General features: G+C 42.3%; 1 protein-coding gene across 3 annotated transcripts in view; it reads left to right on the top strand.

Moving 5' to 3' along the window:
* LOC102972920 (palmitoyltransferase ZDHHC14) overlaps positions 1–13,012 on the top strand; it is a 532,612-nt gene that overhangs the window by 165,793 nt on the left and 353,807 nt on the right. For all 3 annotated transcript variants that reach the window (XM_042987395.1, XM_042987404.1, XM_042987405.1), the window contains exon 2: positions 4,610–4,770. In XM_042987395.1, the coding sequence (XP_042843329.1) occupies positions 4,610–4,770 (161 nt within the window). The remainder of the gene's footprint in view (positions 1–4,609; positions 4,771–13,012) is intronic.

Below are 13,012 nucleotides of genomic sequence, written 5' to 3' on the forward strand. Positions count from 1 at the left end.
TGTTCAAAAAGGTTATAAGTGTCTGGAAGTTTGGGCAGGGTCACACTGATGCAGGAATGACAGTGAACAATTTTTTATGGTTTCCTGTGAGTCCCATGAAGAGAAGTCACAACTGACAATCCAGCGAGTGAAATGTGACCAGAGAGACCGGTGATGGTTGTTTCATTCTTTTTCTGCAGGGCAGTTGGTATGGGAAAGATGAATGAGATGTTAGAAATGTCATAAATTGTTGTGTCTCTAAATCAGGTGTTTCTCTTGGAGACCCCAGTCTGCCTGCCTGCAGGCCATGCTTCCCAGTCGTTTTGGGGGTCACTCATCCACCTTCTTAGAGTTGTTGGAAAGTCATCTTTACCGTGACCTGGTCTTCAGGTCTCTGTCTCATTCACCATGCCTCTTCAAGACCAGATGTTCTAACATGCCTGATGCTGGCCTCGGCAAAGGGGATCATGCCCCGTGGTCCTTGAGGCCTGGACTCTTGCTGGGATCCCCTTGCCATCCCATCAGAGATCTCACTACCTCCTCTGCAAGCACGGCACAGGAATGGGGTGCTGGTCCCTAACATTCCCAGGACTGAGCCCCCTGTCCACCTCCTTGTCTGGAACAAAGCTTTCGTCTCTACTCTCTCGGTTTGTTTCGGCTTGAATATCTGCAAGCATATCCCCTGGTGGGTGGCCCATCCAGAAGGTGATTTCCATTCCAGATCCTACAATCTTGTGATTCCCTGTTGTGTTCCTTGATGATGCCCATGAGGTTACTGAACGTGGTGACAACAGACTGACCACGGTCATTGCAGATCCGATCCTCACTCAGCTCCAGGCATGGCATTGGTTCCCACTCTGCCACTCGCCACCTCCGTGGAGTCAAGGGACAGTGATAATGGGCCAGGGTGCAGTGCTTAAAGCTGTTCTGGTGCCTGGATCCCCAGAGCCCAGCTGGTGTAGACTAGAGTCTCCCTGACTCCTCACAGTCCTTGCTGAATGTCTGCTCCTAGGACTGAAAGACAACGAAGGGGTTTCATAGAATTAAGTTGGGCCATGCTCTTCAATTGGTAGCTCAAATGCCTTCTGGATATGGGTCTGTTCAAGTTTTCTATTTCTTCCTGTTTGAGTTTTGGAAGTGTGTGGGTGCTTAGGAATTTGTCCACTTCTTCCAGGTTGTCCAGTTTGTTGGCATATAATTTTTTCATAGTATTCTCTGATAATTGCTTGTATTTCTGAGGGATTGGTTGTAATAATTCCATTTTCAGGAAGAAATAGAAAACTTGAACAGACCCATAACCAATGAAGAAATTGAATCAGTTATCAAAAATCTCCCAACAATAAGAGTCCAGGACCAGATGGCTTCCCAGGGGAATTCTACCAGACATTTAAAGTAGAGATAGTACCTATCCTTCTCAAGCTGTTCCAAAAAATAGAAAGGGAAGGAAAACTTCCAGACTTATTCTATGAATCCATCATTACTTTGATTCCTAAACCAGACAGAGACCCAGCAAAAAAAGAGAACTACAGGCCAATATCCCTGATGAATATGGATGCAAAAATTCTCAATAAGGTACTAACACATCGAATTCAACAGCATATAAAAAGAATTATTCACCATGATCAAGTGGGATTCATTCCTGGGATGCAGGGCTGGTTCAACATTCACAAATCAATCAATGTGATACATCACATTAATAAAAGAAAAGATAAGAACCATATGATCCTGTCAATTGATGCAGAAAAAGCATTTGACAAAATTCAGCATCCTTTCTTAATAAAAACCCTCAAGAAAGTCGGGATAGAAGGAACATACTTAAACATCATAGAAGCCACTTATGAAAAGCCCACAGCTAATATCATCCTCAATGGGGAAAAACTGAGAGCTTTCTCCCTGAGATCAGGAACACGACAGGGATGTCCACTCTCACCACTGTTGTTTAACATAGTGTTGGAAGTTCTAGCATCAGAATCAGACAACAAAAGGAAATCAAAGGCATCAAAATTGGCAAAGATAAAGTCAAGCTTTCACTTTTTGCAGAGACATGATATTATACATGGAAAACCCCATAGACTCCACCAAAAGTCTGCTAGAACTGATACATGAATTCAGCAGAGTCTCAGGATACAAAATCAGTGTACAGAGATCAGTTGCATTCTTATACACTAATAATGAAGCAACAGAAAGACAAATAAAGAAACTGATCCCATTCACAATTGCACCAAGAAACATAAAATACCTAGGAATAAACCTAACCAAAGATGTAAAAGATCTGTATGCTGAAAACTATAGAAAGCTTATGAAGGAAATTGAAGAAGATACAAAGAAATGGAAAAACATCCCATGCTCATAGATTGGAAGAATAAATATTGTTAAAATGTCAATACTACCCAAAGCAATCTACACATTCAATGCAATCCCAATCAAAATTGCACCAGCATTCTTCTGGAAGCTAGAACAAGCAATCCTAAAATTTTTATGGAACCACAAAAGACCCCGAATAGCCAAAGTAATTTTGAAGAAGAAGACCAAAGCGGGAGGCATCACAATCCCAGACTTTAGCCTCTACTACAAAGCTGTAATCATCAAGACAGCATGGTATTGGCACAAAAACAGACACATAGACCAATGCAATAGAATAGAAACCCCAGAATTAGACCCACAAAAGTACAGCCAACTAATCTTTGACAAAGCAGGAAAGACTATCCAGTGGAAAAAAGTCTCTTTAACAAACGGTGCTGGGAAAACTGGAAAGCAACATGCAGAAGGATGAAACTAGACCGCTTTCTTACACCATTCACAAAAATAAACTCAAAATGGATAAAGGACCTGAATGTGAGACAGGAAACCATCAAAACCCTAGAGGAGAAAGCAGCAAAAGACCCCTCTGACCTCAGCCACAGCAATTTCTTACTTGACACATCCCCAAAGGCAAGGGAATTAAAAGCAAAAATGAACTATTGGGATCTCATGAAGATAAAAAAAACCTTCTGCACTGAAAAGGAAACAATCAACAAAACTAAAAGGCAACCAACAGAATGGGAAAAGATATTTGCAAATGACATATCGGACAAAGGGCTAGTACCCAAAATCTTTAAAGAGCTCACCAAACTCCACACCCAAAAAACAAATAATCCAGTGAAAAATGGGCAGAAAACCTGAATAGACACTTTTCTAAAGAAGACATCCAGATGGCCAATAAGCACATGAAAAGATGCTCAATGTCACTCCTCATCAGGGAAAGACACATCAAAACCACACTGAGATACCACCTCACGCCAGACAGAGTGGCTAAAATGAACAAATCAGGAGAGTATAGCTGCCGGAGAGGATGTAGAGAAACGGGAGCCCTCCTGCACTGTTGGTGGGAATGCAAACTGGTGCAGCCGCTCTGGAAAACAGTATGGAGGTTCCTCAAAAAATTAAAAATAGATCTACCCTATGACCCAGCAATAGCACTGCTAAGAATTTACCCAAGGGATACAGGCGTGCTAGTACATAGGGGCATTTGTACCCCAATGTTTATAGCAGCACTTTCAACAATAGCCAAATTATGGAAAGAGCCTGAATGTCCATCAACTGATGAATGGATAAAGAAATTGTGGTTTATATACACAATGGAATACTACGTGGCAATGAGAAAGAATGAAATATGGCCCTTTGTATGAACGTGGATGGAACTGGAGAGTGTGATGCTAAGTGAAATAAACCATACAGAGAAAGACAGATACCATATGTTTTCACTCTTATGTGGATCCTGAGAAACTTAACAGAAGACCATGGGGGAGGGGGAGGGGGAAAAAAGTTAGAGAGGGAGGGAGGCAAACCATAGGAGACTCTTAAAAACTGAGAATAAACTGAGGGTTGATGGGTAGGAGGGAGGGGAAAGTGGCTGATGGGCATTGAGGAGGGCACCTGTTGGGATGAGCACTGGTTGTTGTATGGAAACCAATTTGACAATAAATTTCATATTTTAAAAAAAATGCCTTCTGGAAAGCAGAAGTTTATTATATTCCACCTGCCTAAATGCCTTTAGTCTTCTTCAGAAACCGGCTTACAAGTTCATTTCCATAGCTCATTAACCTCTTTTGGACAGATTAGCTCCAAAATATTGAAAAACGGTTTCTTGCCTTTAAAGGGTGCATTTGCGCTTCTCAGCTTTTGGACCAGGAAGGTGCTCAACTCAGGAAGGAAAGCCTGGGTCTGGGGAAGATGGTTCTAAGCCGGCGTCTTCTTGTCTTGTGCAGTTTCAGGGAAGGCCGGGAAGACGGCACAGATTCACTAGCTGTATTGATAACGCGCGGGGTACAAGCTCTTGTTCATCCTGCATTGATCGTGCAAGTGGGATGATTTTCTCTCCTCTGCCAGTGTCTTTCCCGAGTAGCACTGTGGGAGCAGAGGGCCTGGGGTTTTGTGGCTCGACAGGGAGGGTGAAGCTGTCCACAAGAGAGAATTGCAGACCTCCCCAAATGTAAATGCTTAACATAGATGAATTTTTAATGGAAATCAATTTTGCTCCTCCAAAGAAGCTTTCGGCTTCTTGGAAAATATAGACTGCTCACTGTTGATTACTGACATTATATTTCCTTTCTCTTTCCCCTCTCCTCCTGCCTTCCCAACCTGTTGGCAGCTGCCCATATCTAGCAGTGAAAATCACCCCCGCCATCCCCGTGGTTGGTGGCATTCTGTTCTTCTTTGTGATGGGGACCCTGCTTCGCACCAGCTTCAGTGACCCGGGAGTCCTTCCGCGAGCCACGCCGGATGAAGCCGCCGACCTGGAAAGGCAAATAGGTAACCTGGAAAGGCAAAAAAGCAGACGAAGGTCTGCCCTTAGCCTCGGGTCCCTTCCCACCTTGGCTCGGCCACAGTGTGGGAGGACAGGCCCAGGTGCCCGTGCAGGAGGGGCAGGCGGGACACTGGACGGTGACGCCTAGCCGGGGAGGAGTCCCGGAAGTCTTCGTTCCCGCCGCAGCAGGATGACCTGAGTAGAGGTGGGGTGTAAAGTGTCTGGAGGTAAGGCCCAGGGGCTGGCGCGCTGGAGGCGGGCTGGCGATGCCATCAAGTGAGGGTCGCCACCAAGTTCTGTTTCCCGATGCTTCTTGGAAACCCAAGCTCCTCTGAGAAGGAGCCTCTGTTACAAAAGACCCATAGTTTTAGGTGGCTGCCCTCTGCTCCCTTTATGCACTTCATGCTAGTTTCTGTAACAGAAACCTGGAGAGGTTACATCTTACCCCGCTATCTGGGTTATCCAGCCTAGGACCCAGAACTTCCTTTATTAAGGCATGGCCAAGATACATATTTGTGATATATTATTGAGCTGAATAGCTTTGGTTTTTCTTAGATATGTATCCTAGGATTAAAAGTTTACAGCAACGCATTTTAAAACATAGTAAAACAAATCCTAATCCCTCACAGGGCAAACTTTTAAAGTTGTATTTTTGGTTAAGAAAAGAGAGATGCTTCTCGCTCTTAAAAGTTTGCATTTGTGACCATGTGGCTTGGCGGTGGTGCAGTGATAATCTGGCAAGAGTGGCAGAGGGGCTGTGATCACTCCGTGTGAACATAAAGCTTAGCATGAAAACCCACCTGACAGTTCCCTCCCGCTGTTCCTCCTACACCGTGGGCTTCCCTTCCCAGGCTTACTCAGCCGAAAGACCCCCCTGCTTTGCAGTGTAAAGAAATACAAGCGTGGGTCTTGAGAGACAGCACCTGCTGTGGTCTGCCATCCCCAAGTACCAAAGCATGACTGTGTCCTCTGAGTATCTGCCTACATCCCTGTTGTCCAGGAGGGGGGGCAGTGAATGACTTAATGGTGGGAGTGTTTGGTGGGGGTCTGCTGGACCACAGCCTTCTTGTGTCCTGAGGCAGGGAAGCAGAAGGAAGAATCAGCAGTGGAGAGACAGACCATCTCTTAGTCACCGCATCTTGGGATTTCAAGACATTAGTTATGAATTAATTTGTAATTTAAAGCCTTACATTTATAGCATGTGAATCATTTGCAAAGGCTACCCATGGCTATTGCTGAATTTGATCATATCCAAGCAAGTATTGGGTTATTACATCCATCTTACCAATAAGGAAACAGAGTCTCAAAGAGGCTAAATGGGAGAAAGTGGCAGAGCCAGAGCCTTGAACCCAGGTCTCCTGGGTCTCAGCCCTTATTCTTTCCAGGGCATCATGTCCCAGGGGAGAGACAGGCCCAGTTTCCTTTGAAACAGAACTGGGCCTATGGAAACTGCACGGTCTGTACCTACATCACATTAGCATGCAGCTAGAAAATCCTCGACTCAAGCAGTGTGCAAAGAGCCCAGCTCTTCACACTGGCCTTGAAGCATTTTCCTGCTGTGATCCTATTTGCTATCCCACCTCTTGGTTAGTGAAAGGAGCATCTGCAAAATCAACAAGATTAGGAACTGGGGATGATAAAGAGTGCCACCGGAATTCCCTAAGAGAGTTTCCGTTCTTCCTTGTTAATATTGAAGAGGTTGAGTGATTCACTGAAGTGCCGTATATATCCTAAGCAGTATTTTTCAACATGAACATTCTTAAAACCAGCTCTGCCTCATGCTCTCAGAGACACAGAATCTGTGAGAGAACTAGATGGGGTAAAGGATGAAACCGAATCTTGTTTCCTGTGAGGAAGAGCAGAGGGGCTTTAGAGACAGGCGAGCATGGCGGACATGAGTTGCTCTGCACATCCCTTCCCCAAGAAGCAACAAAAAAATTGGAAAAAATAGTCATAAACATTTCATGGCTCTAGAATTCAGCTGTATTGAGGAGCAGTTACTCATGAAAAACTCTTGGACTTTGGTTAAGTAGAGTGGGTGTCTATGACATTCTCACCTGGAGCTGCTTCAATCCCCACCCAAATTCCAAAGGTGATAAAGTTCGACCTGGACAGGGCAAGCTCTGAAAACCAGCAGCTTCCCTGAGGGGCCAATTTGCTTTGGAGTGAAGTATGGAAAAAATCAGTAACTGAAACTTTCACCTTAAGAAACTAGAAAAAGGACAAACTGAACTCAAAACAAGCTATAATAAGGCAGTATTAAAAATGACATTGGAAATAAAAGAAATAGAATACAGAAAACAACAGGGTAAATCATAAATCAATGAGACCAAAAGTTAGTTCCTTGAGAAGACTAACAAAATTGGCAAACCTTTAACTATACTATCCCCCACCCCTTCCAAAAAAAAAAAAAAAAAGAGAGAGACAGAGAAGATACAGATTACCAAAATCAGGAATGAAAGCAGAGGCCTCACCATTGACCCTACAGATAGTAAAAGGATTTTTATTTTGTGCCACAAATTAGACAACTTAGATGAATAGACAAATTCTTAGAAAGCCACAGTTACCAAAAGAATGACTCAAAAAGAAATAGAAAAGCTCAAGAAACCTATAACAAGTAATCCTTACCTCATACCTTACACACAGTTTAATTCAAAATGGATCATAGACCTAAATTTAAGAGCTAAAATTCTAAAACTTCTGAAAGAAACATAGAGAAAATTTTCATGACCTTAGGATAGGCGAAGACTTCTTATATAGACACCAAAAGCATGATCTATAATGAAAGTAAAATATAATAAATTGGATTTCATCAAATTAAAAATTTTTGTGCTTCAAAGACACCTTTAAGGGGCACCTGGGTGGCTCAGTTGGTTGGGTGTCCGGGCTCCTGATGCTGGCTCAGGTCATTATCTCATGGTTTGTGGGATCCAGCCCCGTGGTTGGGCTCTGTGCTGACAGTGAGGAGCCTGCTTGGGATTCTCTCTTCCTCTCTCTCTGCCACTCCGCTGCTTGAGCTCTCTCTTTCTCTCAAAATAAATAAATACACATTTTAAAAAGACACCATTAGGAGAGCCTGGGTGGCTCAGTTGGTTAAGTGTCCGACTTCTGCTCAGGTCATGATCTCCTGGTTCACAAGTTTGAACCCCGCCTTACGCTCTATGCTGACAGCTCAGAGCCCAGAGCCTGCTTCAGATTCTGTGTCTCCCTCTCTCTCTGCCCCTCCCTTGCTCATGCTCTGTTTCTCTCTCTCTCATAAATAAATAAATAAATAAATAAATAAATAAATAAATAAATAATTTGAAAAAGACACTATTAAGAAAACACAAAAACAAGCCAAAGACTGGGAGAAAATACTTGCAAATCATATATCTGATAAAAATATCTTGTACTTGTATCTAGAATATAAAGATCTCTTACAACTCAATAATAAGATAACCCAATTAAAAATGAGTAAAGGATTTGAACATTTTTCCAAAGAAGATATATGAATGGCCAAAGAACACATGAAAACAGGATCAATATCATTAGTTAAAAGGGAAATGCAAATCAAAACCACAATGAGGTACCACTTCACACCCACTAGAATGGCTCTAATCCAAAAGACTTGAGGGTGACAAATGATGGTGAAGGTATGGAGAAATTGGAACCATCACGTATTGCTGGTGGGGATGTAAAATGGTGCAGCCACTTTCGAAAACATTTCCTTAAAATTCTTCAAGAAGTTAAGCATAGATTATCCTACAACCTGGCAACTCTATTTCTAGGTATTTATCCAAGAGGAGTGACAACATATGTCTCTGGTGTGCCTTGTACCTAAAACCCCAAAACTGGAAACAACACAAATTGTCCATCAGTGAGCAAACCGATGAACAACATGTGGTATATCCACATAGTGGAATACTATTAAGCTATAAAAAGGAGCCCAGTGTTGACACGTTACAACACAGATAAACCTTAAAAACACACTCAGCAAGGGGTGCCTGAGTAGCTCAATCAATTGAGCATCTGACTTTTTTTTAACTTTTAAAACTGTTTATTTATTTTTGAGAGAAAGAGACTGAGGGGAGAAAACAAAGAGAGAGAATCCCAAGCAGGCTTTGCACCATCAGTGCAGAGCCCAATGTGGGGCTCAGACCCACGCACCGTGAGATCATGACCAGAGCCAAAACTGAGTTGGAATCTTAACCGACTGAGCCCCCCAGGTGCCCCAATAATAATTTTTAAAGAGGCTCAGACACCCAAAAAAACAGAACTCCAAAATTTACAGTATGGACAATAACCATCACCCACAATCTCATTACAGGAAAGAGTATCTTTTTTTAAAAAATAATTCTCTTGCTTTTTAATTGAGATACAATTAGCATAACATTATATTAGTTTCAGGTGTACAACATGATTCGATAATTGTGTAGATTGCAAAATGATCACCACAATAAATATGATTTACATCCATAACCATAAATAGCTAATAAATTATTTTTGTAATGAGAAATTTTAACATTTACTCTCTTAGCAACTTTCAAATATGCAATACAATATTAGTAACTATTGTCACCATGATGCACATTATACCCTTATGACATTTATTTTGTAACTGGAAGTTTGTAGATTTTGACCCCTTTTACCCATTATGCTCACCCCCACCCTCCTTACCTGGCAATGACCAATCCGTTAAATCTGTTCTCAGTATCTATGAGCTCTGTTTTTTTTTAAAGTTCTTTATATAAGTGATATTATACAGTATTTGTCTCTCTTTCTCTCTTTATTTCACTGAGTATAATACATTCAAGTTTCATCGATGTTGAAGCAGATGGCAAGCTTTCCTTTTTTATGGCTAAATAAAATTCCATTGTATATACATACCACATCTTTTTCTAAAATTTAAATTTTAATTAGTTAACATACAGTGCAATATTAGTTTCAGGAGTAGAATTCAGTGATTCATCATTTACATAGAACACTCAGTGCTCATCACAAGTGCTCTCCTGATACCCATCATCTATCTAGCCCATCCCCACCCACCGTCCCTCCATCAATGCTCAGTTTGTTCTCTATGGTTAAGAGTCTCTTGTGGTTTGTCTCCCTTTATTCTCTTCCCCCACCCCTTCCGATATGTTATCTGTTTTGTTTCTTAAATTCTACTTATGAGTGAAATCTTATGGTACTTCTCTTTTTCTGATTTATTTCACTCAATGTAATGCATTCTAGCTCCATCCACATCATTGCAAATGGCAAGATATTATTCTTTTTGATGGCTGAGTGATATTCCATTGTGTATATATACACCATGTCTTCTTTTTTTAGTTTAATTTTATTATTATTATTATTATTATTATTATTATTATTTTAATTTACATCCAAATTAGTTAGCATATAGTGCAACAATGATTTCAGGAGTAGATTCCTTAGTGCCCCTTACCCATTTAGCCCATCCCCCCTCCCACAACCCCTCCCATAACCCTCTGTTTGTTCTCCATATTTATGAGTCTCTTATGTTTTGTTGCCCTCCCTGTTTTTATATTATTTTTGTTTCCTTTTCCTCTTGTTCATCTGTTTTGTCTCTTAAAGCCCTCATTTGAGTGAAGTCATATATTTGTCTTTCTCTAATTTCACTTAGCATAATACCTTCCAGTGCCATCCACATAGTTGCAAATGGCAAGATTCCATTCTTTTTTATTGTGATACTCCATTATATATATATACACACCACATCTTCTTTATCCATTCATCCATCGATGGACATTTGGGCTCTTTCCGTACTTTAGCTATTGTTGATAGTGCTGCTATAAACGTGGGGGTGCATGTGTCCCTTTGAAACAGCACACCTGTATCCCTTGGATAAATGCCTAGTAGTGCAATTGCTGGGTCATAGGATAGTTCTATTTTTAATTTTTTGAGGAACCTCTATACTGTTTCCCAGAGTGGCTACACCAGCTTGCATTCCCAGAGCATCTGACTCTTGATAATGGCTCAGGTCATTATCTCATGGTTCATGGGTCAGGCTCTGCACTGACAGTGAGGAGTGTGCTTGGGATTCTCTCTCTGCCTCTGTCTCTGTCCCTCCCCTGCTCACACACTCTCTTTCTCAAAATAAATAAACATAACAAAAACGCTCTAAGCGGAAGAAGTCCGATCAGAAAGCTACATATTGTGTAGTTCTATGTGTATGAAATCTCTGGAAAGGGCAAATCTTTAGAGATAGAAAGTAGATGAGTGATTGCCTGGGGTGGGGGCAGGAGTGATGGTCACCACACTTGGACTTCAGAAAACTTGCTGGAAATGGCCTCAACTTGGGCTGTGGTGCTGGTTGCACAACCCAGCACATTTATTTAAGGTCATGACATTGTATATTTCCAAAGGCTAGCTGTTAGGTTTGTAAGTTTATAGCACAATAAAGCTGTCAGGGAAAAAGAGGAAGAGAGGAAGGGGAGAGGAGGACAATGGGAACAGAAGAGGAAGAAGGGCCCACTCACCTCTAGTTGTGTGACGTTAGGCTAGTTGTCAAATGGCAATAATGATGCGTATCCTATAAGGTTCTTTTCAGGATCAGCTTAGTAAATGGTTGGGGTTTTTTGGTTGGGTTCTTTTTCTTTTTCTTTCTTTCTTTCTGTCTGTCTGTCTTTTAAGAAAAGTAGAAAAATTCTTCTCTTTTCCCACCTAGTTCTCTCCTCACCTTCCACATACATAGATTCTCATAAAAGAATTCTCGACCTGAAATGTGGTAGGAATAAATTGCACAGTTGGTCTAATTCTTTATAAGGAGTCCTCCCTCCCCTATATTACTTGGCTGTGGAGAATAAGATTCTGTTTCAATGAAATCTTAGCACATTTATTTTGTGCCATCTAACGAAAGAAGGAAAAATGAAAATTACATTTGGAAACTTCTTATTAGTTATGAATCCTAATTATCTGTAGTAGATGTCTCCTTACAGGCGCCCAGGATCGCCGCTGGAAACCAGCCATCTGAGTAATTGCTGGAAGCTGTGGGTGGAGGGCGGGCACAGCTCCCTGCCTTCAGATTTCTGCCGGGGAGTAGGTGGTGAGGAGGAGGAGACTCAGTGTCTCAGAGTCTGTTACAAGTCTCCTGAAATGCCTTACACTTCTTTTTTCTGGAACACCTTTCCTGATGAGTTACACTGCAGCTAAAAATACACCCAAGAATGGCAGCAGGGGTGCAGGGAGGTCTCACTGGGGTCCCTAAAGTCCCTGGAGTCCTGCTTGGAAATGTGACCCTTTGGAGACTCAGCTTTTTCGGTTCACTTGGGGATGATAAGATACTAAGCAACTGATTTGGAGTTAGGAAAAAAAATGATGAGAGGGGCACATGGGTGGCTCTGTCAGTTGAGTATCTGACTCTTGATTTCAGCTCAGGTCATGATCCCAGGGCTGTGGGATCAAGCCCTGCATCAGGTTCCACACTAAGTGTGGAACCTACTTGGGATTCTCTCTCACTTTCCTTCTGCTCCTCTCTCCCACTCATTCTCTCTCTGTCTCTCTCTCTTAAATAAAAAAATAAGATAAGAAAATCTTTAAAAAGGAAAAAAAATTATGAGATACTGCATTATAAATCACAGGATCAAAGCATTTCATTTCAAGTAGGGATAGACCTTTACAGGGATCAAAATGGGGGAAAGTGGTGGGTCTGCCTCTCTACTTTTCATATGCGTGTGGTCACTTCCCAGCCCCACTGGTCCTGAGGATGCCAAGAGAGGGAGTCCAGGAGGAGTTGAAATGTGAACTCAGCTTGCTGGACTCCCAAAAGCAAGCCTAGTTATTTAGGAAACTCTCTCCCCGTGTCACGGTAACCCTGACACTACAGAGTTCCAGCAGGATCCGTAAAAGAAAAAGATGATAAATTGATCACAGATCAAATAGTTGCTTGGTGAGGGCAGAATTCTATCAAAGGAAGTAGGGTTGTCTTTAAAAAACTCACCTATGTTGTGGCAATGGCGGAATCTGAAGAATTATTACCTCCACTGTGCAACTTTCACTGGACAGCTAGAACACCACTCTTCTAGTCACAGTGCGTCTCCCTTCTGGGTCTCCTTCTGTCTCTTTCCCTCCCTCTCTCCTTTCCTCTCTCTCTCCCTCCTCCCTCCCCTCCTCCCTGGCCCTCTCCTCCTCTCCCTCCCCCTGCTTCCTCCTCTTCTCCCCCTCCACCTTCTCCTCCCCCTCCTCCCTCTCCTCATCCCCTCCTCCCCCTTTCCTCTCCCTTCCTTAGCTTCTGTCTCCCTCTTCTCCTCC

This window comes from Panthera tigris, chromosome B2 (assembly GCF_018350195.1).
Source record: "Panthera tigris isolate Pti1 chromosome B2, P.tigris_Pti1_mat1.1, whole genome shotgun sequence".
Taxonomy (NCBI): domain Eukaryota; kingdom Metazoa; phylum Chordata; class Mammalia; order Carnivora; family Felidae; genus Panthera; species Panthera tigris.